The sequence below is a fragment of the Macrobrachium nipponense genome, chromosome 12 (assembly GCF_015104395.2).
Source record: "Macrobrachium nipponense isolate FS-2020 chromosome 12, ASM1510439v2, whole genome shotgun sequence".
Taxonomy (NCBI): domain Eukaryota; kingdom Metazoa; phylum Arthropoda; class Malacostraca; order Decapoda; family Palaemonidae; genus Macrobrachium; species Macrobrachium nipponense.
In genome coordinates this window covers 50,662,088-50,689,981 of record NC_087205.1, presented here as the reverse complement: position 1 = coordinate 50,689,981, position 27,894 = coordinate 50,662,088, and the positions used below count along the sequence as shown (strand labels likewise).

Here is a 27,894-nt window from a genome sequence, read left to right as displayed (position 1 = left end):
GGCTTCGTGCAGACGCATCTGGGTTAAGGCAAACCATTTTGTTGTTTCTGATCAAATAGTCGCAACTGAAGCGAAATAACGAGACCTCCACATCTACGTAGGTTGCTTCATTCTATACGTTAGAAGGAAATTTTCTTCCGACAATGAAAAGACGAAGATTAAACAAAGGAAAATATGACGATTCTCTTTTGTACAAGAAAAAAAATGGAGGCAGGAGAATCATGAATCAGAAACATGGAGTTTATAATCTTCCACCTGATTTGGTCATTTTAGCTTCACCTCTTTTGCAGTAAGATCGTCTTGATCGGTGGAATGAGAATGCGAGAAAGGAATGCTTTCTCCATCACTCATAATGTTCCATCACTCATAATGTTAATTTTCAGTATTTTCGTTTAATAAGAAACAAAACAAAAGACAGTAAAGACTGTCCGAGCGAGAAGCGGGGACCATATTTGATCATAAGAGATACATCAGTCAAGTACTTTCCAATGTAGAATTATTTTGGGGAAGCCACCGACTTATTATTCTTTTATAATTGTTTATAAGTAAGAAAACCTCTTCCTTTGAACTTTGAATAAACGAAATATGGCCATCCATTTTTTTCCTTTTAGATCCGTGGTTGAATTATTCTTGTCATGAGTTTGTGCAATACATTTTCATAAAATTGTCGTCTTCTTTCCCACCGGTATCCCTACATTAAGGGGTCGGTTGCTAGATGCGCCTTCTCCTCCACTGCATTCTATCAAAGGCATCATCCTCCACCAAACGTGAGCGTCTCAGTGGCGTGGTTGGTTTGGTGTTTGCTTCTCACCTCGGTGGTCGCGGGTTCGATTCTCGGCCATTCCATTGAGGAGCGAGAGATGTGTATTTCTGGTGATAGAAGTTCACTCTCGACGTGGTTCGGAAGTCACGTAAAGCCGTTGGTCCCGTTGCTGAATAACCACTGGTTCCATGCAACGTAAAAACACCATACAAACAAACAATCCACCCAACCTCTTCTGTCCATATCTTCCTTCACTTTATCTCGCCATCTAATTCTCTGTCTCCCTCTTGATATTCTCCCTCTAACAGGTTCCTCCCAAGCCCTCTTCACTCCCTCCTCGTCATCCATCCTCAACACATGCCCATACCATCTCAATCGTGCCTTTCTTATCATCTCTGTAATCTTTACTAAGCCTGCCCTTCTTATTTCATCATTTTCCAATCTCTCAAGCAGTGATATTCTCATAATCCACCTCAGGATTCTCATCGCTGTTTCCTCAAGCTTTGCTTTCTCTTTTCTTCTTAGAGCCCATGTTTCCGATCCATACAGTAACACTGGTCTTATTACTGTGCTGTAGATCTTGACTTTTAACTTGATTGACATTTTCTTATCACAAACTACTCCAGCTACCTCTCTCCACTTCCCCCAAACAGCTTTTATTCTACTGTCAACTTCAGCCTCATTTCCTCCCTCATGGCTTAAAGTAGATCCTAAGGGCCGTATTTTTAAACTGGCATCTTCGACGAAGAAGCTCTTCGCTGCTAAAATGGTATTATTGTGCCGCGAAGCAGGTCTTCGTGGCGAAGACAAAGGTGATCGGAAGGTGAAAATTATTGGAAATGAAGAGGAAGTCTTGACCACCTCTTCGCTAACCTCTCTGTATATTTTTGGTAAAGTTAAAAGAGAACTGCATAACTAATGTAAGTATTGTAATGTATAACACATGTCAAATATTTAGTAGTCTATTTTTTTCAGTACTTCAATGCAAATGATATTATTTGCATTCGTGTAAAAGACTGTCTTTTTACTTAGAAGAGCTCACGTTCCCAAGTTCCTGGCTGTAGGGTGTTTATGAATTCACAACAGTAACAGAATCGTCTTTCACCTCCTCTTGGATTATATTATAATCAGCACAACGTAGTATAGTTCGGCAAAACAACCATGGCAAAATAAATGAAGATGAAAGAACCACAGATTAACGAACTCTTCTAAACTATTGCCAACCAATCAGCTTCAAGGAATGGTCGTGACGTAATCATAGGCAGGCTTATATGTAAAAGCAGCTGGACTCTGCTGTAGTAATTGTATTAATGCACAAAACAATTGTGTAAGTGATAAAGTATATATATATATATATATATATATATATATATTATATATATGTATATATATATATATATATATATATATATATATATATATATATCTATATATATATGCAGTTCCTCTTCGTGAAGCGCCGTTGCAAAGGCATTGCCTCGACCCATAACAACTACTAACTACTGAAACCGCTTCTCTTGTTTTTATAATACCGCTCCACGAAGGGATTTCACGAGTAGGCTCTTCATCGAGCAGGGAAGGTGGTAGTTTAAAAATACGGCCCTTAGTATTTAAACTTTTCCACCTGTTTTATAATCGAGCCTCTTCTTTCTTGTTTTACTATTCATCCTCTGTCTTCTCTACTGCTCAGCCATGCCACCCCTCTCTAAAGACTCCTGCCACTCTCCAACCCTTCTCTGTAGGTCTTCCTCATTTTCGGCTGTATTCACCAGACCATCGGCGTACAACAACTCCCTCAGCTCTACATTCTTGGTCTCTTCACTTAACACATCCAAGACCAACACCAACAAATATGGGGTTAATGCTGACCCCTGGTGTAATCCAACACAAACTTCTTCAAAGTTTTCTGTTTCCCTAACTTCCATAAAATTGTGGTCATATTTAAAGTATAAAGATCACTTACAATAATTGACTAGGTCGTATTCACTTGCCTGATTCTTCAGTGACTTTTATGTAAAAGTTGTTTATCATCATGTGATGGGCTGCGTGTGCGACTGAAAATTTCCTTTCGTTAGAAGTAATGTAGAAAAATGATGTCATCAGATTATCTGTGATTTTCCAAAGTTCTCACACTCTAACAAGGGTATAGTGCAGAATTCTTGTCATTTTGGAAAAATGTCTTTTGTTATGATAGCTTACTCTCTGTATGATAATAAACCAAGTATTTGGTCGCAGTGGCGGTTATATGATAGATTGTTTACCAACAGTCACGGAAGAATCAGGAAACTAGTGATTGTAAGAGGTCATTTTTTTTAACAAATGCCTAACAGAGGTCCTGAACGTGACGTGATCTTTGTACTTTGAATACAACCTCATTTTCACGAAAATATACCCGCTGAAAGAGAACTTTTTTCGCAAATTACGATTGCATAGTGAGGATGTTGTGAGATGCATCTGCTCTCGCGTCTCTCTGACCAAGGAGGTCACTACACCTTTTGTTCGTGGGTGACTGACTACTACTATAGTAGTTCACAGATGACCACCGTAGTGATCGATGTAGTACTGACTTCAAAAGCAACCGCCGTCAATATTTAAAATATACGTATTTCATTTTATCACTATTTTCTAAATTCTATCTTTATATTTTATAATTTCAGTACCCTACTATGAGGAACACGAAATTCAACCGATGTTTTTAAGTATATCGCTTAATACTGTTCAAAACCTCCATTCCTGACTTATTAAGAAGGATTTATTTACTTGGTGCTCGAAGATGAAGTAGACTGATTTGTTATTTATTCGCCGAAGTCTCTTACCTGACAGTGATGATTTACTCTTTCATGTTAGTCAGAAGTTTGCAGTTAACCTTAGTGGTAATGAAATGATATAGGCTGTTTTTTATTTTATTTTTTTATTATATATATATATATATATATATGTGTGTGTGTGTGTGTGTGTGTGTGTGTGTGTGTGTGTGTGTGTGTCATTTTCTTTTTTGGCAGTCAAGAGCATTTCCAACTGCGTCGGCAAATGTGGATTTTATCGTATCCAAGGTCTGTCATATAGTCTGAGTTGTCTGACAGCTACTGTTTCTTCTATTGTCTTCCATTATCATGTACCTCGTTTTTAGGGAGTTCAAATGGAGCCAAGAAATCCATTATCATTTTATTCAGCTTGGTCTGCGGAGTGATGAAGGGTTTATAAACAGGTAAAGTCTATGGCGTTGACGGGACATTTTCTATCTGTATTCTCGGTTTGCAGTCATATTCCTCTCATTTGAAACACAAATAGTTAACCTTCTTAGAGTAGTTTTTTTCATTACCAAGAATTGTAAGGTCTCTACTCCTAAAACTGTAATCTTTTAATATTAGAGCCTTCTTTCTGATGGGAAAATATATGACTTTTGGTGATCTCGTGTAGTCGAAGAATCTTCCTTCAGCTCTTACCGAGTCTTCTTTCAGAAACTGGGTCGTGTCCCTTCAACGTTTCATGGTTAATGCATACTTTGCCTTAAGCGTATCATTCTGATCCACGTGGGATTTACGTTTAGTTATGATGTGGATTGTTGTCCTCAATTCAGGAAAGAGTATCGCTTACTTTTCGACTCAGCACTAAGCAGATTTCCTTTTGGCGTGGGTCTTGTCAGCTGTATCCTGAAGTAGTTTCATGTGCTCAGTCCTTGCAATGACTATACGAAAAATCCGAATTGAAAATGGGTGAAATTAATGAGTCTCTCAAAATAGATAATGAGGCTCTAGATTACCAGTGCCTTTTTAAACAAAAATTTTATAATACCTGAACCATTTTTAATAAATCTACGCCAGATCCGCTTGTAATAGTGTAGAATAATTTTCATAGAAGTTGTCTCCTATATACTACGCTTCGTTTTCAAGGCCAAGAGTCATGTCAGTGGTTAACTTAAACCCAGTGACACCAAAGGTCCAGAACACTAGCCATTGTAAAGAAAGACAATAGGTTTAGGCTTACTGTCGCACATCTACAGTTGCCAGCAGGTCGTTCTTCTTCTGTTACGGATATGAAAAACATTGAAGGTGAACTAGTATAAAAATGTCTTCCAGTACTTCAGTTCTAAAATATATGAGTAAATGTCTAAGGCTGATGATATCACAGCCAAGACTAAAATCAGTGTGAACAAATTAGGTCCTGTATCCTGTGCCTATGTTGTCTTGGATAGAAATTGTAATGAATACAAGCATCCTGTGTTTCTTATTAGAACGGTAGCTGTTGCCTCTGCTCAAGCCACTTCAACCTCATATATATAAGGCGAACAAACCATCATTCATTAATCTTGAAAGTTCTGAAAGGATCGAAGCTGTCCACGATCTCTCACAGTTTGCATCCACCTGATCTTTCTGAGTGGGACAGCCGCTTGAATCCCAGCTCATGTAGAAAAGCTATGAAATGAACAATAATCAGTTGGACAGATTGTAGGTCAATTAAAGTGTCTTAAAGATATCGGACTGAACCAAGAAGGCCTTTCGGAAACTGGAAGAAGGCAAGGGGCAGGTTTAGATAAGAACTGTACCTGACCAAAGCGGCTGCTCTTGGTGTAAGGTTGCTGTCTGCTCTTTCGTTACTTCTGCGAACAAAATCTAAAACGACGAATTTTGGTACAGAATGCAATTTTTCTGCCTCAGTATATTTGCAGATTTCTGGGAGAAGTCTAATCGGTGGTTTTAAAAAAAGATTCCTGCTACTGTTTCAGCCTTTCAAATTTTTGAGAGAGATCTGTCGTGTAATCACATGGAGTACTTTTGTAGAACTATCAGTAGAGTTTATGATGACGATTTTTAATCAGGACTCTCATAGCATTCATTGGTTCATTTGAATATGGAGAGAGAGATAACACGTAAGAAGAGAGGCTTTCTTGAATGTCTTCTTCCCATGAAAACATCGGATGTTGTGCCTTTTACTGGCGTATTTTTCAACAATTTAGTGAATACAAAAGGTTTCATAAAAGGCAGTAAGGGTCAAACACAAACAGTCTAAATGTTAGTTGGTCGATTTCTATGGTTAGGGATTTTGTTATTTGGTTGATCTCTGTCTAGGGATAAATAGTTGGTCGATTTCTGTTCAGGGATTATGTTAGTTGGTCGATTCTATGTCAGGGATTTAATTGGTAGTTGGGGTCGATTCTCTTCTGTTAGGGATTTTGTTAGTTGGTCGCTTTTCTCTTGTCTAGGGGATTTTGTTAGTTGGTCGATTTCTGTTTAGGGATTATGTTAGTTGGTCGATTTCTATGTCTAGGGATAATGTTAGTTGGTCGATTTCTCTGTCTAGGGATTTTGTTAGTTGGTCGATTTCTATGTCTAGACATTTAGACATTTGGTTAGTTGGTCGATTTCTATGTTTATGCATTATGTTAGTCGGTCGATTTCTATGTCTAGAGATTTTGTTAGTTGGTCGATTTCTATGTCTAGAGATTATGTTAGTTGGTCGATTTCTATGTCTAGACATTTGGTTAGTTGGTCGATTTCTATGTCTAGAGATTATGTTAGTTGGTCAATTTCTATGTCCAAGGATTATGTTAGTTGGTCGATTTCTAAGTCAAAGGATTATGTTAGTTGGTCGATTTCTCTGTCTAGGGATTTTGTTAGTTGGTTTATTTCTATATCCAAGGATTATGTTATTGTCGATTGTGTTTTTACGATTTTATGTGATGGGTGATTTCTATGTCTAGGATTATGTTAGTTGGTCAATTGTTCTAAGTCCTAGGATTATGTTAGTTGGTCTATTTCTATGTCCAAGGATTATGTTAGTTGGTCGATTTCTAAGTCTAAGGATTATGTTAGTTGGTCGATTTCTCTTCTCTGTCTAGGGATTTTGTTAGTTGGTTGATTTCTATGTCTAGGGATTTTGTTAGTTGATTTATTTCTATGTCTAGAGATTTTGTTAGTTGATTGATTTCTATGTCTAGGGATTTTGTTAGTTGGTCGATTTCTTTGCCCAAGGATTATGTTAGTTGGTCGATTTTTATGTCTAGAGATTTTGTTAGATGGGTGATTTCTATGTCTAGAGATTATGTTAGTTGGTTGATTTCTATGTCCAAGGATTATGTTAGTTGGTCAATTTCTAAGTCTAAGGATTATGATAGTTGGTCGATTTCTGTGTCTAGGGATTTTGTTAGTTGGTTGATTTCTATGTCCAAGGATTATGTTAGTTGGTCGATTTCTAAGTCTAAGGATTATGTTAGTTGGTTGATTTCTATGTCTAGGGATTTTGTTAGTTGGTTGATTTCTATGTCCAAGGATTATGTTAGTTGGTCGATTTCGAAGTCTAAGGATTATGTTAGCTGGTCGATTTTTATGTCTAGAGATTTTGTTAGTTGGGTGATTTCTATGTCTAGAGATTATGTTAGTTGGTAGATTTCTATGTCCAAGGATTATGTTGTTTGTCCAATTTCGAAGTGTAAGGATTAATGTTAGTTGTCGATTTCTATGTCTAAGATTTTGTTAGTTGGTCGATTTTTTATGTCTAGGGATTTTGTTAGTTGGTCGATTCTATGTCCAAGGTTGTGTTATGTGGCAATTTCTATTGTCTAGGATTATGTTAATTGGTCGATTTCTATGTCTAGGGATTTTGTTAGTTTGGTCGATTTTATGTCCTTATTATGTTAGTTGGTCGTTCTAGTCTAAGGATTATGTTAGTTGGTCGATTTTTATGTCTAGAGATTTTGTTAGTTGGGTGATTTCTATGTCTAGAGATTATGTTAGTTGGTCGATTTCTATGTCCAAGGATTATGTTAGTTGGTCAATTTCTAAATCTAAGGATTATGTTAGTTGGTCGATTTCTATGTCTAGAGATTTTGTTAGTTGGTCGATTTTTATGTCTAGGGATTTTGTTAGTTGGTCGATTTCTATGTCCAAGGATTATGTTATGTGGTCAATTTCTATGTCTAAGGATTATGTTAATTGGTCGATTTCTATGTCTAGGGATTTTGTTAGTTGGTTGATTTTCTATGTCCAAGGATTATGTTAGTTGGTCGATTTCTAAGTCTAAGGATTATGTTAGTTGGTCGATTTTTATGTCTAGAGATTTTGTTAGTTGGTTGATTTCTATGTCCAAGGATTATGTTAGTTGGTCAATTTCTAAGTCTAAGGATTGTGTTAGTTGGTCGATTTCTATGTCTAGGGATTTTGTTATTTGGTTGATTTCTATGTCCAAGGATTATGTTAGTTGGTCGATTTCTAAGTCTAAGGATTATTTTAGTTGGTCGATTTTTATGTCTAGAGATTTTGTTAGTTGGGTGATTTCTATGTCTAGAGATTATGTTAGTTGGTCGATTTCTAAGGATTATGTTAGTTGGTCGATTTCTATGTCTAGGGATTTTGTTAGTTGGTCGATTTTTATGTCTAGAGATTTTGCTAGTTGGTCGATTTCTATGTCTTGGGATTTTGATATTCCGCAATGACGCTTAAAGAGGTTGTCTTCCTGGGCCAGTTGATATGTCAGAGGAGACACGCATTATCTGGGAGTAAGTGTAACCCATGAAAACATCAGTTCTTGCATTCTCCAAGTCCAAGTCTTCCTCCCAATCTTAGGCTAAAGAGCTGGTCAAGACTCAAGAGTAGCGTGAGGCAGCCTAAGGAAGGTAGTACTACATGGGCTAGTTCGGTTCAGTTGTTCTTTGTTACACGTCCAAGGCACATAACTGAAAGTTACTGATGGGGATTACACTAGTGTATTTACTTATCTACCAAAAAAATCATGATTAATTACATTGACGCACATTTATTCATACATAAATAAATAAATAAATAGATAAGCAAGGTGTCACACGAAATTTCCTGTCCTTTTCATTAAGATAATCTTTCAAAAATTTACCATATACAAGTCAATTATTATTACAGAAAGACAATTTGATTCAGAATGAAGCATATAAAGGATCTGGCGTGCTTTTTAAAAAGCATTGATGGGGTTCAAAAGCCGTGTGGTCGATTGAGTGGCCCAACAACGCCACATCGGCAGTCAGCTCAGCGTTGGCGATGATTATATTTGAACTTGACCGCCCAAGCGATAGATAACCCTCCTTCATTTCAGTAATACGTTTAATGACGCATCAATATATTTTCGAAAAAAACAAACTTGATATCATTTTTCTCCGGCGCATTCCATATGACGTTTATCTCCCATTGATTATTTATTATACCAAAAGCGAATCAAATACACATAAAGAATTCTCCATGCTCATAATTTGCCCACAAGAATATCCCCTCATCAACAGAATCAACGAACGCTATCTACATTTAGTACTATTCAGATCAACAAGCCAAGCAAAAACTTCTTCTAATTTCCATGACTGTAGTGGAGGATAGGATAGTAGTTCCTTTCAATGATAAACTGGCAGAACTAGTGGAATCACCAACTCTAAAACCGTGTTGTCTCTCTGTCTGTCTGTCCTTCATCTATAACAATAAAACCCAAATGGATCTTTCTTGTTTGTACGGGGCGAGGTTGGCAGAGGGTTGGAAGGGTAAGGGAGGCCCGACACATCCACCCTCTTCCTGCAAACCTGTTTGTCCCCCCGGGTGGTGCCTGGTAGACTGGGGATCGGGAGGTTAGAAGAGACATAACATATCCACCCTCCTCCATCAAGCTCGTAGATAATATTATCTTAGGAATAATACCGAATACGACACAACAGGTAGGTTGATCATTATCTGAGGTCGCTATGCTTCCAAACTTGTCTTTGATGATGGCGGTGATAACACTTCATAACATCGAAACGCAATGAAACCATGAAACGGAAGCTGAGAAATAAAGAAAGAAATCGCTTGGGTGAGCGAAAGTGAGGTCAGCTGTCCTGTTAGGCTCAGAATCATGACCGTTGACATTTCCACGATTATCATATTCCCCGTAACACGTAGTACTACAGTACTACTATTAAACAACAACAACAACTATAATTCACTGGACAATTTCACTGCTCAGACACTAATAGCTTCCGAAAAGTCTTAAACTGTTTACAAAATGTTGTTGACAGCAGAATTATCAATGTCGATTTATTTAATGTTTGGTCCCAAGTTACACGTTACAGCTCGCTGAAAGAACGAGGTTTTAGTAGTTACAAAAGATTTAAATCAGAATTTACCCAGACAAACCAGAGAACTCTTAATTATCGAATAAAGTGTGATTGGTTTTGTACTGTAACCATGGAAGAATAAGTCCTGCTTTCCTTTTAGAATAGGGTTTATATTCGTGGGTTGATTAGCGAATTTGGATAGTGGCCTAGGGTAATGTTAGAAAGGAGGGGAAAGGCCTTTGGCCGGGATTTTTCCAAATGATTTCTCATGGTGTCTTTGGTGCTTGTTCATTAAGAAATTTTTATTTTTAGATTCATTTTCCAGTGTATAGAATAATTGACACTACTGTATGAATTATTCTGCTTTCTGTTTCTGTGGTTTCCAAATTTGGCATTGCTTTGATAAAAGCAGCAAATTTCTCTTTAATTCATTCGCGGACACAACCGAAGCTTTTGTCTTTATTTAAAAAAAGGTTGGGGGTATAAGGGGGGGGGGGGGGTGGGGGGGGGGGGGGGGATGAAAAACTGACTGAAAACAAGTGTTTACTTGGTTGGACTGTTGTTGCTCGATTCGATTGTCATTTGAGAACGCCACTGGTTACGCCAGTCGTGTCAGTGCGTCAATCACTATCCCAGTGAGCGGTTTCCCCACCAGCCTTAGCCTTTTGCTTAGTGTTAGAAATGCTCTCGGCTGAATTTGCTTGTTGTTTTAGCCTTTAGCTATGGTCATCAAAATGTGTAAAGTAGCAAAATCAGTTTAACGTGCATACTGCATATTTGCTTGACCCACGAGCGGTTTCTAAATGACGGAAAGCTGAAACTTTGGTCAGTGCATGAGCCACAGAAGAGAGCCAGAACAACAGAAGACGAGAGGAAATGGCGCTGATGATAATAGCCATCGTCCTTAGTTAGATAACGCTAAGTTGAAACCTTCGGTTGATTCAATTCGTGCTTTCACGTGCCCATTGACCATTGTCCTCGCTGTCTCCTTTGACCTCCTGACCCGAGGGCGTGATCACGTTAACTTAGCATGATGATGCTCTTGTAATATGATCAAAGGGTGACTACGTACTACATTCTTGTTCACACCACTGAATCTCTGGGCTTGGATGTCGCCTTTCAAGTTCTGGAAAGGGTTACATATTAGCCACGCGATGCTGCTCTAGTCTTTGACACTACAGTAGGCTCTTCGTGCGTTAACCATGAAAATGATAATAATGACACTGTTCGTGAAATAAATTATCTCTCGCCACGTTCCTTATTTGAGTTCACGTTAACCTAGCAACTACAATGAGTGGACGAAAGGATTCGAGATAATGGGAGGCAAGTTCAGATGAACGATGAAGTGACGAGTTGCGTGCACCAGCTTCCCCGAGGGCGGTGTTACTTACTGCGTAAATAAAACCTTCAGAAGTTCAGATGCTCACGAGGAATGAAGGGCTTGTGCACGGCACGCATCAGCCCTCGTTGCCCATCACGCCTACAGAACGGGATTCGTTCACATGTTATCCCTTCAGTCCCAGGTTTTATTCGTTGGATAATAATAACTCTCGGCACACAGATAGATAGATAAAAAGATAGGGACGGGTGTTGCTTGGTTTTAAACTTAGTCATTAACTCAATGGAGTTAGATACAATGGTATGATTCCATAAAAAAAAGTCATTTCTGTTTTAGAAGTCACAGTATATGTTTCTTGATGTACACATTTATTTATTTCAATATTGCCTGATGCATTCAGCTGCAGCACGATTAGACAGGAATCAACGTATCATGAAGTAAATGACTTTTGAATTACATAACAACGTGGCTATGATAACCTCTTTTGTAAGCCCCTTTTATTAGCGCATCTGAATCTGTTGTTGTTGGTGTCCGAAGCAGGAGCTGTCGTCACCAGTATCCCGATGGAAAGATGATTTCTAGTGTTCCTCACCTTTCAACGCATTGTGGCTGAAACTGTCTGTAAAAGACGGTGCATCTCATATATTTCACCTTGCGCGGAAAACTACATAGTATCATCTGGTCCTCATTTTTACATAGATACGACACACCAAACTTTTGCCTGTCAAACCATGGTGGGTCATCCCTTCATCTTGGAGGGAAGACATCATTGCGTTTCTCTCCAACGCCGACAGACAACAAAATCATTGGTATTAGTTAAGTTTTATCTCTCGTTTTCCAAGAAAAGTTACTGCGTAATTTTGGTCTGAATGTTAATTTCCTTATTTCCTCTCCAGTAAGTGTGTGTGCAATATATATATATATATATATATATATATATATATATATATATATATATATATATAGAGAGAGAGAGAGAGAGAGAGAGAGAGAGAGAGAGAGAGAGAGAGAGATGTGAAACGGTAAAATTGGTGGAGCAGAGATTTTCATTTCGCGATGATGTGAAATGGAAGCATTTCACAGTAGCAGTCAGTCAGTCTGTGGTCCACTCAGTCGTTCTTGCAAAGCAGCAGCTGTTAATCTTGCAATTGACATCAGGAAGTTTCTCCCATTTTTAACCATGATGACGTTGATAGAACTGAAAATGATAGAATATCTCTTTTATATTCCTTTGTTACGTAGTATGCTGTATGCAATGCTAGTAAAGAGAGTTTAATTTGTGGGAATCTGTTACAAGGATCAGGCGAATGAGAGAGAACCAGTCGACTGTGTGTGAATCCGAGTCAGAAAGAGCAGGTCCATTCAAGTGGTGGCTCATACGACACAGCGGCAGACATCTGCAATGACATCTGGACGGGAACCCTCATATCATCATCATCATCATCATCATCATCACACGATTGTTATGAACAAATAACAGCTAAAAGCTAAGATACATTCATTTGGTTATTTATTGAGTTAATGTTCCGTATTTTTATTTTTATGATAAACTCAATGACTTTCCAGTTGATTTCAGAGTAACAGGGGCAGTTCTCTGTTCTTTCATGTCTTGTTTATTTGGTCGTTTAATTTCCCAGGGATGATTGACTTATTCGACTTCTTTCCTAAACTACAGCTGGGCGGAAATCATGAAATCGAGAGGCATGAGGCTGCTGCTGCCTCACATTCATTCGATAGAAAGGATGAGACCACACATAGATCTTTAGCAGCGACCTTTTCCTCTCTGACGATCCCTCCACTGACCTTACGTATCTCATTATCCGATATTAAACGTAGTAGTATTTACATCTTGCGTATCCCCTTTAATCTGTCCCATTGCAGATCCTTCTTCCTCTCGCTCTCTTTTCTTTCTCCTCCCCAGTTATTTAGTGAAGGGTCAAATGACGGGTGGGGAGGGAGACAGGGGAAGAGAGAGGTGGCCCAACAGAGTTAGGTTACAGCAAGCCACCATACTCTAGCATACGTGTGTATGGTTGATGTCTATAACGGTTTAGGGACAATGGCGTCCCTGGATTCACAAAGGACGGCAGTGCTCGCTCTTTGTGTATCTACGTGTTTTCGCCCTGACACACACACACACATACACACAGAAGCAGGTCGGTGACTTCTGGGCTACGTTGGTTTTTCCCCTTTATGGTGGGAAGTTTCTTTTCTATTGACTATCATCTGAATTTGAAAGTCTCTGCGAAATTCATTTTATGTTGAATATGCTCGATGTTATCGTATTTCCCCTTCTCAAAAAAAATGGAATTGGTGTATGACCTACTTTGCCTTCGATGAATCACTGTATGACCTCTCAAGGATCAAGTCTCGTGTCTGATGCGTTGTCTAGACTCTCTCTCTCTCTCTCTCTCTCTCTCTCTCTCTCTCTCTCACCACACACACAGAAACACGCACAGCGGCACACACATATTTGAATATAGGTGTGTGTGTGTATGTGACTGAAATAAGCCACACCATTCAGTTTGTATTGGGACCTTGCGGGAAAACAAATATTAACCTATAACAAAGTTTGCTTTATTTAAGAAATGACTTTTTATCGGTATGTTTCCGAGTTTTCCTGTCATCACTGAATGTTTAAAGTACTTGTATTGATGCCTACATCAATCGTCAAGTGTCATGTTTTGTCAAAAACACTCGGCCTGTGGTGACGAGCAGAGTACATTTGGTGCAATGTCCTCGCCTCGCCGCATATACTATGCTTATCGTGACCCTCCCTCTCCAATCAATTCGAAGAAGAGCATGTATTGTTATCTTACACACACACACACACACACACACACACACACACACACATATATATATATATATATATTATATGATATATAGATATATATATATATATATATTATTAAATATAATATATTATATATATATATGTGTGTGTGTGTGTGTGTGTGTGTGTGTGTGTGTGTGTGTGTGTGTATAATGATAGAGATTTTGCTGTAGCTCATTACATAATTCCTCGTCCTCAATAAAACTCGTGTTCCATGGATTTTTTTTTCTTGTTTAAGGAAAGAATAATATTTTAAGAACTTTTGTTTAGTGAGACTTTAGAAGTGTAGATTGAATTGTGGTGATCTTTTATGCACCATCTTTCTTTTAATTGTCTGGTTTACAACAGTGTAAAAATGACAATGTGAGCACATGTACAGACACATTTCTACAAATCGGTATGCAGGTAAGCTGAAAGTTACGCACATGCGAACACACTCGTATACACATTATATATATATATATATATATATATATATATATATATATATATATATATATATATCATATATATACATATATACATGTGTGTGTATGTGTGTGTGCGCGCGCACACACACATACACACACTGTATTATGGTATATATATGTATATCTATATATATATATATATATATATATATATATATATATATATATATCTACCTATATACATGTGTGTGTATGTGTGTGTGCGCGCGCTCGCTCGCTCGCAGAGTGCACAGGTATCTATCTACATACCCTTCAGGAGAAGATTCATTGTATGAGAACTCTGCAGAGCGCGTGGGCATTGCAGTTACAAAGAAAAGAAAGCGGAGGCATATAATTCAGAGCTGTCAGCTTTGGCAGGCCTGTTTGTTTCCCTTGTGATGCCATTTTAATTGTTTGGGATGTTCCTTTCGTAACGCCATTCAAGTTCTCTTTGTTTAGGTGCAAGTAAAATGGTAGTATGTACTACTCCTTCCCTCTCTCCCGGAGCCGGTGCCCGTGTGTGCCACCGGAGTTCTGCTTGAGGACGAGAAGAGGCAGAAGAAAAAGAAAGGACGAAGAGGAGGAAGAGAGAGAGAGAGAGAGAGAGATGGTTTGCCTACTAAAGGGGTAGTGGTGTCTCGCCCGGCAAGCAATAGCACTCACTCCCGGTCCTCTCCTCTTTTCCTTCGTTCTCCTCTTTTTTGAACTCTTCTTTCGTTTTCTGATGATTATGGTGATAATGATGATGGAGGAGGTGGTGGTGGTTGGAAGAATGTTCGTGATTATCAAGGATTTCATTGCCTTTTGGGACGTAGCCGCTCCATTTTACACGGTTCGCTCTTTGTTTAGTCCCTCTCTCATTCGGGAAGTGTTTCGAAGCGCTGGTTTTTCAAGAAGTCATCGGTGTGTTCCACTCCCGAGTCAGTGCCCTTAAGACTGATTCACTCGTTTGGAGTTTTCGAAATAGATCTGATGCCCTCGGTAGCAAAGGTTTTAGTTCCTGCTAGGTATAAGCGTGGAGGTCCGCACGCCCCTACACACCTATACACAGACACAAAAACAACCGTTAAACGTTCTCGACATTCCAGATTCATAGGTTACGCATCACTATTCACCCGCCAAAGAGGAAGTCGGAAGCAATCATTTATTGTTTGCTGTTATCAAGACTCGTTGGTAAAAGCAACACCTAATGTCTGAAAGAGGAGGTTCTTCCTTCTTTTGTTGACTTGATTTTATGGTGAAGATCAGAGGGTAAATCGGCTCGACCAAAAGCGTTCTTCGGGAAAGGAACCAACCTGCAGAGATCATGAGGAGCATCATTTGGGCTAAGCGAATACCGTGGCCAAGTATTACTTTAGGTGAGAGGACCGTCATGGGATGGACCCTAAAATGTACGCGTCGAGTTGGGAACTTCATTTGGACTCCCAAACTGTTGCTGCTTCACGTTGTTATGAAATCACCATCAAGTGGAATGGATTTTCCTTATCGGAGATGAGTTTACTCTCAAGTTCACGAATCAATATGATTCTTCTGAAAGAGATAGCCGCACGAATTTTCAAAATGGAACCCCGGGAACCATGACAAGGTCTTTATATCGAGGAAAAGACAAAGACCTTCTTTGGCTACAATTTGTTTATCTTTTGCAAATGTTTGTTCTATTTCAATTGAATGGTAGTATAAGATAAAGTTTTCTGAGATCATTTAGCATCTCTAATATGTGAATAACTTTATGAGTGTTTCTTATAATCGGTGTATCTTCTTTCTTTGACTTTATTGTGGCCGTACCCTTTCCCGGGGAAGGGGGTAGGGGGTTGGGGGACGTTGGAGTGGCGGGGTTGCGGAGGCATGTGATGGAAAAGAGCTTGTTGAAACTAAGAGGAAACTTCCGCATTATTTTTATGGAAAAACCTTTTCACTCATTTTTGGCAACAGTTTTCAACAAATTCGTTGTTTATGAATGCATTTATAATATGCACATAATTGTTTCACGTTTTCCTTATTGTTATCGTGAGGGTTTTGCCTAAAAAGGCTGATAAGAAACTGTTCGTCGAGCCAATTTTATACATTTTAAAATTCTTTGATTTCCGTTACCCTTTTTTCATGGCTTTACGTAGTTTGTTTCACAAATCCTTTTTTCTTGTTTATAGTCTGGTTCTTTGTAGCGAAGACTCGTTTCTCGGGCGATGATGTGCCAACAAAAGGTTACCGATAAGTTGTTTGGTAACCAGTGAAAGAAACCTCGCTATTGTATGAATTGCACGGCAGATCAGTCTATGTGCGGTGTGCTCGTCGTCGTCGTTCCAAGGAATCGGAAGAGAACGCTGGACGTTCAAGAACCGTTGCTTTCAAGCCTAGCAGTGCATCTCCCTGGTCAGTGTCCACAGGTATCCCCTCCCCCGAACTCTTTGCCCCTGCAGTATCCAGTTGGACACATATGCCATCAAGGAAGAACCATTCCTAAGGTAGTCTATATTCCGTCCATCCAAATCTTGACTGTCTAAAATCAAGTCATTAACAATGATCAAACTACGTCTTGTCTGCCTTTGTAACATTTCATTTAATACCTTGAACGCTTTGTAATCGCAATTCCTCAAAGGCCAGAAAGTTTGCATTCACGCGGGAGTTATTGTGTCGGAAGTATGCCTGTAAGACTGTTAATATTCGAACTTCTCAATACATCATTCAAATGAATATTGGTGTGAATGGAGAAGGATGCAACTTCCACTCTGCCTTGGCCAGGCATATTTACAAATTTGTGAGGCGTATTTGGTTGCCGTGTATGATGTGATCTGAAAATAAGATTCATTTTTTATTTTATGAAATTGAGTTTGTTTAGCCAGTACTGGAGCACTTCATTTAGCTCTTAAGACAGTGAAAAGAGGGAGCCTTATGGTTGGACAGCAAAGCTAGAGATCCAGAAAATGAAGGTGAAGTGCGAAAATCTGAAGGTGGAACCAATGCTAGACAACGCTACAATAGGAGTCAGAGACAACTGAACATTCCCACTACTCGTTACGTTACTACTTTCCCCTCGAAAGGCCCCAAACCGAGACGCTCACATCTAACTCTCAGTTGGAGTGAACTGAAAGACTGAAGAATCTGTCTTATCCACACACTATTCATTTCGGATTGCAGTCAGTGCTTCAGTCAGTAGGCTCAGTTCTTCTTGAGATTTTGTAGTGAGAGGACACCCATGGTGACTCCTCTTGCGTCAGAAGATATCGAGACGGGAGTATTATGAAAGCGCTGATTCAGAATTAAAACCATGTCCCATAAGCGCGACAAAACTTGCCATCAAAAGAGCGGCGTTTGTTTCGTCTTCACCAGATTTAATTGAGAAAATGGTCCTTCAACACAGGCTGAAGAGTGTGGCAATACAAGGAGGCCACACGTGACGTTAGGCAATAAACTAAACTTGGACTGAACATTTCTATCTAATATATTCCTTAAATTATGCCAAAATTCAGGTACTTCCTGAGAAAGCATGGGATACACCGTCTCCTTTGCCCTAATAAGGCCTTCCATTCTTCCTGTAAGTCATCAAGCTGACACTCAGACACTAAGCAAGGAAAGTTCAGGGCAAGTTTAATGACGGACTTCATCTGTCTTTCAGTACTTATTGCTTCTTTTGGTTCCATGTTGTGCAACACAGCAATGACACTGTCTTCTAAACGAAACTTCTTGCATATCTGAAAATAACACTAAACAGTTGTCTGTCCGAAACCTGTCTTCATTTTTCCCTAGATTGTCTGTTTCATGTGAATGGGAGAACAGGCGGAATAAGGAATGAGCGTAAGAATCTGTAGGTGAGGACCGACAACCAATTTCCAATTCACATTACCTTGAGTCCGTAGATGAGACTTGCGTAGAGTTGAGCCAGAGCGGCAATGGAAGGACTTCGTTACTTCCAGTTCCTATCCAGGAAATAAAATAAAAGGGGCGCTTCCGGATTCCACTTCGGGCAGCGCTCAGGTGGGTCAGGACAGGACGTCGAGCTGGCCCCTGTTTCCAGACAGCAAAGTAGGAGTATAAGCTAGCCGGTAGGATCTTCACCAAAACAACAGGAATGCATAGTGCTAGATTATATTATAGTCAGCACAACGTATTTTAGTTCGGCAAAACAACAGTTGCAAAATAAATGAAAATGAAAAAAGCCACAGATTAACGAGCTTTTCCTAACAATTTCCAACCAATCAGCTTCAAGGAATGGTCGTGACATAATCAGTGGCTGGACTCTGCTGTAGCAATAGTATTAAATCACAAAACAATTGTGTAAGTGACAAAGTTTATATACTATATATAGGCATAAAATGGGATAGCCGCCTGCCAATCCGAATGAGATGTTTGTTTATCACCTCCGGCGTACCAACCCTCCTGTACAGTTCCTTTTCGTAAAAGCGCTTCGCCTTTGTTTTTTAAAATACCACCCCACGAAGGGATATCACGAGCAGGCTCTTCATCGAAGAGGGAAGGTGGCAGTTTAAAAATACGGCTCTTAAGACCGTAGGCAGACTGAGCTGCAGGTGCGAGGCACCACGAAAACAAGGATGATGGTACGAGATCGGGTCGTGGGGACCACATGTGCATGGGTGCGAAACTTCAGAGTTTTAGGAGACTGATGCCTCCAAATGACTTTCGTGAGACTGACTGGGGGTTGGATACTAGTTTTAAGGGGCACAGCCCCAAAACATCTTCTCGAGAACACAAGTAATTATCGGCTTAGGGACGGTGTCTGATCAGATTTGGGAGCAGCGATGGTGGCGTCTTGGAAGAAAAACTATAAAAAATTGTACCAAGACCATTGAATGTCTTTTTTCTAAAGACTGAAGTAGAGAAGCCTTCAGAGGAGCGAGTAATTGAAATATCTGAAAAATGTAACCGAGTGTTTGTTAGCCTCGTGTTCAATGGTGAATTTGATATTAGGGTGAAATGGGTTGATGAAAGTTAAAAACCTCTCGGCGTCAAACTGACTTCTAAAGAGTGCAAACGTGGCGCCTACATAACGTTTTTAAGACAGTGGTTGGTAACTGAGGGGATTCTAAGATGAATGCTTTAGTAACCATGCTTCAGCGAGCCTTTGCTTTATCCTTTATAGTGGACAAGCTCTTCATAATGGAGTCACGTTCTTGAAAAAATTCTTTAACAGGGACTGCTTTCCCACCCAATTATTCTTCCACCACGTCTCCAAATTTCAAATAATATTTTCGTTCCACGTCATCCTACTCCTCAGGTTCCTAAATTACCTTTCTTTTCCATTCTTCCTTTTATTCACGATACAACCTTTCATAAGGAACTCTAGGCTTTCATGTCCGGTCATCTCCCAGCCATGAAAATCAAAATTATACTTCCAAACCCACTGAATATCGGTAGCCTTTTCGGATTCAAAGACCGTTCGGATCCATTAATGACCTCGTGTGTTATTTACAAGTTTATTTGTCCTTGATGTAATCGAGGAACCTGTATTGGGTCGACACATAGGTTACTTTAGGTCCGAATCGACAATCATAGAGCTGTCAGCTGGTTGGCTTCGAAACGTTGCAACCTAATAAATGTAAGTTTCTTGATCTCTTGGTGGGCTTCCTCTGCCTTCATTGTACTGTTGGGTTTTGAGAAACATCCGCCTGTATGATATATATATATATATATATATATATATATATATATTATATATATTATATATAATATTATCTATATATATATCTTATATAATATATATTATTAATATTATATATATTGTGACGAAGTGCCAAAGTATCAGGGGATGGACACCATTAATACTTTTTAACCCAAAGTGCCAAGCATCTGGTTACTACACTTACCATTTGTACTTGTTAGAACAAGAGGCTCTTTTAATCCTGGGTCTGGGACACCTTTTATACTTGGGGCACAGTTTGATCAAGTACTTGATTATTGATTACCTCACTACAGCCAGACAACTGAACCTTCATCACAAATGCCAAACAACTGAATACTTTAAATTTAGGTAACAGTGATCACTTATAGAACTTAACAAACAAGAAAGCAAACCGACTAAATTTTTTAAAATAGATGTGGGAAGTAATCTTAATTAAAGGGCATCACCCCGTCAAAAATTTTAAATCAAAGTATTTCCCTGGTTCTAATTCACTTGAGGGAGGAAAACAGCACAATTACCACTCTATATTTCTACCTAAACAAAAATAAAATATAATACTGGTAGTAAGTAATACACTCATAGAAATTTTAAATACAAAAATTTATTTCTAAATTCAAAACTTATAAGTCAGATTCACAATCTCAGGGAAGTTGTTATTATTTGAAAACAAAAGTTTAATTAATTCTTTAATTAATTGTTAAACAAAATTAAATCAAAGTTTATCAAGAAAATTAATTAATTCAAATTATAAAGCAATAATTAAATTTGGAAAGAAACTTAATTAAATGCAAATTAATTCACAAGTGTTAGATTAAAACATTTATATAATCAAAAACTATTCAGTCTAATTAAACAAAATGAGTGGAGTGAATAAAGTCTTCTCTATCTCCATATGGGTATGGATGCAGTGCGCATACAACTTCGAGACGAAAACACATTACGTCATCTTAGTTATGTCATGAAATTTTCCAATTCACAGTTAACTACTCACGAGTCGAAAGTTCTCTTTTGACAAACTGAAAGAGATAAGAGTTAATTTATTAGAGATATTTACTGCAAGTAAACATGAAATGATACAGTTGTATGGAAGATTCTCGAAGGATTCTGATGCTGGCTTGGGAGTTCCTTGCACGTTTGCGTACGTGGATGAATAGTTCAACTGCGTTCATCACGGGACCGCTTAGGATGATAAAAAATTAGCTGGCTAAAGTATTTTCAAGTTGTGAATAATAACCTTCTCTTGAGGCTTACGCTTCTACCTTCTCTTTCTCTCTATACCTTTAAGTTCTTTCTCATCAATGAATTATACAGTACTTAAACATATTTCTTTAAATATGGGAATCTGAACGCAAAAATATACATTTCACAACATTATACAGTTTCTGAGGGGAATTAATCATATTACCAAAACCATAATTGCATTACGAAACTCACATTATGAGATTATATATATATATATATATTATATATCTATATATATATATATATATATATATATATATATAGATATGCATATGTGCGTATAGTAAGCAACATGGTTTGACCTTAGTCCTCCTCGATGGAGCGGAGACGGAAGGAAGTGAATGAGATTTGTGTAGCGAAGAGGGAGGCTGTGACGATGACCTGGTATAAATGCTCATAATGTCTCGCCATTCTTCCTTTCGGGAGACATTCCAGTTGTTGTGGGCGACAAATTCATTTTGAGGGTGCGGCCATTCTTTCGTGTTTCAGTCGTGTCTTTTTATTCTGTGACAAAAGGCTATCAGACATGACAGATAAGCTTAGTGTTCGACTGGACTAGAATAGATTAGATTTATAAAATGACTCATTATTTCTGGTCAAAGAATGTAAACAAAATCTCAAGTGATCCCACTGGTAGGCACCAAACACTATATATATCTAATCAAGGGGAAATGCAGTGGGTTGTAAACAACGGGATGGAATGGTTCAGGTAAAGATACCAGGCGTTGTTAATATTTCCAATTTGTTTTCTTATTGGCAACCTGTCATATACATATAGTTTGACACTCACCTGAGATCCCACTCAATAATGCTTTGAACCGGAAATCTACAAGAAGTTAATCTCCGGTCCTGTATGAGTGCGTTTTTTTTCTTCTGTGTGCAATCTATAAATACCTAGAGACCTACCTAGACAGAGCGAGAGAGAAACAATTTTCCCATCAGATTCGGGTCTCCTTTTATCTTTCTCCAAAGTATTCTGGACCTTCCAACTGGTCTTTCTCCATACCGCTTCAGTTTACTATTTTACTAACCGATTTCTCTCTTCTCATCCCAGCGCGGAACCAGAGGAATTTATTTCTGGTGATTAGAGATTCATTTCTCGATATAATGTGGTTCGGATCCCTCAATGAGCTGTAGGTCCCGTTGCTAGGTAGCCAATTGGTTTCTAGCCACGTAAAAAATATCTACTCCTAGCCCTAGGAGAGCTATTAATCAGCTCAGTGGTCTGGTAAAACTAAGCTACACTGAACTCTCTTCTCATGACATGTCCCAGCCATCTCAGTCTTTGGAACCTAATTTCCAGCCTCCGTTCACCATACCTCTTGGCCACTTTTGCAATGGCCATATGATGTTTCCAATATACTCCATCCATGGACGGTGAAATGACCATTCATCGTTACTTAAGGTTAAAATATATTCTGTCTGGTATGCCCGGTCAACTGACGTGTTTACCATTCCGTTGTCAACTGCAGACTTTTCTGATTTAGATTCTTCATGAACATATCCAGTGACAATGATGTTATTATGGAGAAATGAAAGAACATCATAAAGACAAATTGGCCTTTGGCGCTGCATTCAGTGTGGTTGCTGGTGGCGAAAGATCCAGGTGCCGCGAAAAGAGAATGAGGAACAACTTTCTTCCTCCTCTGTGGTCAGAGGTGATGTAGGATTCGAGCTTCGTGTCATCGTGTCTTGAAATAAATCTCCAACTGGTATTTGTTTACATAACTTCAGAACAATTTAACCATGAACCGTCTTCTTTTAATCTGCTCAAGACTGCGAGACCTTTGAGAAAATGGAATGAGTCATGACTGCAATTTGAGGTGGAAACGGATATAGGGGTGACTCAGCTCTGGTGTCAGCGTCGATGGGGGTTGGGGTTATTTGGGCTATATGCAGTGACAGGTGGGGCGCGCTGATCATCAACGCTCACTTCGGGCTCAGTAGTAACAGTTCCCAAAATATCTCCAATTCTGAACGACGGTGCATTTTTGTTTTTTGTTTCGGCAGTCAGGAAATAAGTAGTGATTGATTAGGATACCAGGAACTTAACCAGCCACAATCGAGGTCTTTAGTTCATCATGAATCTACTCATCAAGAGTCGACAATTGTGTGCGTCCCTCAAGCTATCGGATTTTTCCTTTTGTCGTCGAGTCGGTGATAGACGTAAGGGTGATACAACGTCGCATGAAATAGTCAACTGGCTCTCTCTCTCTCTCTCTCTCTCTCTCTCTCTGTGTGTGTGTGTGTGTGTGTGTGTGTGTGTGTGTGTGACGTGGTAAAGCCCAAGTTGCAACAACTGCCAACGTTCGTTTTCCTCCTATATTACCCCGAGGCATTACAAGAAAGACCAGTCCTTGAGAGAGGAGAGAGAGAGAGAGAGAGAGAGAGAGAGAGAGAGAGAGAGAGGCTGTGTGTCTCTGAAAGGCTCACTGCTTCCTCGTCATCGTCGTTGACAAAGCTTTAGAAAACTGCAAAGTTAAGGGAAATTGTTTTCTGTTTCGTTCTTTACATCGTGACTTGTTTATTAATTGAAGGATGCATCTCTATTATTGGATAGTGCTACGTAGGTTGCAAGGTGTCTAGATGTGCAAGCCTTATCTCAGTTACGTACTGAAAATTAAGTATATATAACACACACACATATATGTGTGTGTGTGAGAGAGATACAGGTAACACTGTATATAACAAATAAGTTACAGTATATATGACATGACTATAATGAACACGTCTTCTTATGACAAAGACTAAGAAAAGGTTAGATGCAAATATGTCCTTTAAATATGAACGTGTGGGTTTGAGTGAAAAATATACATTAGTAAATATTAAACATAATCAATGAAATGCCCGTTGTGCGTAGCCAGTAAAAGACCAGAACACGGAACGTGTGTTTGAGTGGATCATCAAGCGAAAGGAACAGTAACCCGAAAGTGTCAAAAGACGGCACAGTTCTAGAGACCACCCGCGTCAGGTGACTACTGACGACACCTCACGTAACCCAGAACAAGGCCCAAAGAACGACGCAGGAACTCCAATCAACTGAGCAAAATGTAACGATGCGTTGAGAGGGCCTAGAAGTCAAGGCAAGGCCCACCATAAACTTCCCAGTATGTATGGCTGACACTTCATGAGAAGCAGAGCAGAATTTTGGGTAAAACATGAGAAGCAGAGCAGAATTTTGGGTAAAACACTGAGCCATCGACTCCAAGACAAGCACGACCAATATGAGTAAGAGACTGAAGGGCGCTTCAAGATAGGTTTTCCAAACACTTCAGGGAAGGCGCGAAGCTGCTTCAGGACAGAAGTGACATTGGCAACAGTTGAATCGTGACAGATGCCAAAGTAAGCGTGAAATATTTTCAGGCAAAACTTGGCAGATGTTTTGGGATATGTGAGGATCCTGGCTCGAAAAAGCAGGTGTTTCAGTATAGGTATGGAAAATGCGCCTATTCACATGATAGCTATAATGATTGAGTTAGAGCTTTATTTGTGAATTTAAGTGTAAATTCAAACAATTTTATAAATATATAATAGGAAACTTTAATTTGGAACTCGACATGCAAAACCTGAGTCAGAGACCACGCCCACCGCAATGTAGTACAATGTAGTCCGATACATTTAGGACTGAACACTTCGACATCCGTACGCATGTTGTATCAACACTCTACCGTGTTCTTGACAGAATGGCTAAATGACAACAGTATCAGTGTTGTTCACGACGACTGAGAAATGAACTTGGTACAACCAAACTACCACTCCCCAGCTTACTACCTACCATACATGCACATGACCGAAAACTGTGTATTAAAAAGAAAGAGAAGAGTATATATAAGTGGCCTGAATCGTCTTCGAGATCGCGTTTAGCTACGTAGTCCCAAAATGTTCCTTTTCCCAAAATTAATTGCTATTCTCTCTCAAATTTTCTTTTTCATGACAAGCTGGGAAAGACAGGAACCACTTTAAAAATACGAAAAATCTCTATGAAATACTTCTGAATGATCCTGTGTGTGAGTTTGCGTACACGCCCAGGTTTGATTTCTTTGTCGCCAGTAAAGGAACAAAATGAATGCAAAAAAGGAATCCGTGCTGTGCAATAAGAAATCCTCGCACAGACAGCAAAAACTTTTGTTCGTGCTGATTCGATGGAGCTATGTGTTAACATATCTTCGGTTGGTAGGGATGGGTAGAGATGGGTAGGGATCACAGTGAAGGATATGATCAAGTTAAAAAGATCGTGATGACATAGTAGAATGGATAAGACTTGATGTCAAAAAGATACTTTAGATTAAAGAAAGATCAAAGTCATTGAGTGTAGTAGGTTGAAGTCAACTCCCAGGCAATCATGGCCGACCGTAACTCTCGAAGAATGACAGTTTTCGTTTCGTCCAGGTTTCCACTGACCAACTGGTCTTTGAAACCTAACCATGTCGATGAGTGAGGACTAGACCAACTCCATCTGTTACTTTCTTTGCGTTTCTTTTTAGATTCAAGTTCTGGCGTCACAGTGATAGATGGCGGTAGACTGTATTTTCATAGCACTTGCCTTCAAAACGCTGTTCCAGTGACACTGACAGGAAATGCATTTAAGCGGTGGATATATTTTTCCAAGTGTACAACAATCATGAAAATCCAAAGTAGCTTTGTACATTGCGCTCAGCCTGTAAAACATAATTTTCAAGTTTAAATATTTATGTGTATATTAGATTTATGGTTGTGATAATGGTTTGAAATTATATCAAATGTTAATCAAACATTGTTGCCTCATGGTGCCACTTATGGCAACATGTCACGTCATACAAACACATTTTTTGTGGTGGTTTGGGGGGGGGGGGGACGGGAGGGGTTTTCAGGAACCCAAATCACTGATGTCGTCTTTTGAAGCATAAAATCATGGATAGTACGTGCTTATTATTGACTTTCCTCGTGTAGTGTTGGGATGGCAATCGTCGTCATAAAAAATACCTGTGAAATATGGAAGTCCAGTAGAGGAAGGGAAACAATGAAGAGGTGAGTGCCCGACCCTGTTTGTCCATTCACAAGTATGACTCTTTCCGCTGACTGATCCAACATGAAAAGTGAATGGGTAAACAGGAAATACTATAACAACGTTCAGAAATAGTATTTTTCTCGCTCTTGGGTTGAGATTATGTTTTTCCTGAGTCAACAAGAATTGCAAACTTACTGGAAAATTGTTTCAAGTGCAGAGGCCAAATGGACGGACACCCAAGACCCTTTTCTAGCCCATGCCCAAATGATATTAGAAAGAGAGAGAAAAAGGGAGGGCGGGTCTTAATCCCAAAGGAAGCAACAGACTCACCACCGAATGGAGATGAGAGGCTATTAGTGTCAGGAGACACGAAAACAAGAAAAGGCTTCCAAAGCTGACAGCAGCAGAAAAGAAATAAGAACTGAATTATACAATCAGAGGGTCGAGGATTGTAAAACAATGAATCATAAGTCTCTGGAATGACACGAAAGTGGCAATGCGTGAATTTATCTGCACAGTGACGTGTTCGAATTGACACAAATGCATGGATGGACAGAGATCAGTTGGTAACAATAATCTGCAATGAGGCACACTGACACGCCGGGCAACACAGTCAGTCATAGCAAATCAGTATTTCATTCATGATTACACCATTATTAATATAGCAGTATCTTGTTACTTGGAACCAACACTGTGGAAAAATACAATTGGCCACATAGGAACCTGCCAGTAATGCCATTTCTTTCTTGATCCATTACCTTTGCAATTCAGTCACTCAGCACACCCACTTTTTCTTGTTATCCAAACCCAGCCAGGCATAAATTTTAAAGCTCAGGAACTTTCTCCTTCACTCTCTTTTCCATTCCTGGACCACTTTTGCATTTGATGTGAACCTTACGCCTGCCACTCCCAGTTTCACCCTTGACATTCCCTGAACGAACACTTTTTTACCTTTTCACTTCCTCAGTCTTCTTGACGCAACAAGATCTAGCTCCGTTCCTTCCCTGCGTTTCTTGGCCATGCCCAATACGACGGCTCGTTGGTTGACACCTTGTCCTGTCATTTTGAGTTCATTGACTAGCATTATATCCAGTTTTTCCCATAAAATAGATCACTCATATGCGGCTTCTTTGCTCTTTTACATTCATACACAGTCAAATGCCAGAGACTTGCTTCAGATTATTCCAGTGCTTACCTGCGGAGAAGAAACGTCACATTACAGTTTAATCTGAGGATGCTTCATTTAGGAAAAAAAGTGAATTAGGTGAAAGGTAGGCAGCCTCATGGGTGTTATTTCTTATATCTGATATCAAATGGGAAGAAAGGCCAAGACCATATTCAGAGTTACTGCTGACTCTTTCAAACCACATTCAGTAAATGAAAGTATGGTGCGTATCTGAGAAAGGTGAAGTCACATGACCACCCAAACTGTTGATAGCACTGAGACGCTCAGTTAACTTTGCAGCCTCAGCAATAAGGAAAGTATTTAGAAGAAAAAACAAATAAATTTGAGTCTGACTACGTTTAAAAAAATTCCAAATTAGCTAAGTGTACTAAACAAGAGTTAATAATTGAACGTAGAGTGAGAACTAGACGACAT

General features: G+C 39.2%; 1 protein-coding gene across 1 annotated transcript in view; it reads right to left on the bottom strand.

Moving 5' to 3' along the window:
* Window positions 1-27,894, bottom strand: part of LOC135224796 (uncharacterized) — a 110,637-nt gene that overhangs the window by 74,840 nt on the left and 7,903 nt on the right. Inside the window, exons 3-4 of the mRNA XM_064264120.1 lie at window positions 2,447-2,681; window positions 994-1,640 (exon numbers count right to left, since the gene is read on the bottom strand). Coding sequence (XP_064120190.1) covers window positions 994-1,640; window positions 2,447-2,681 — 882 coding nt within the window. The remainder of the gene's footprint in view (window positions 1-993; window positions 1,641-2,446; window positions 2,682-27,894) is intronic.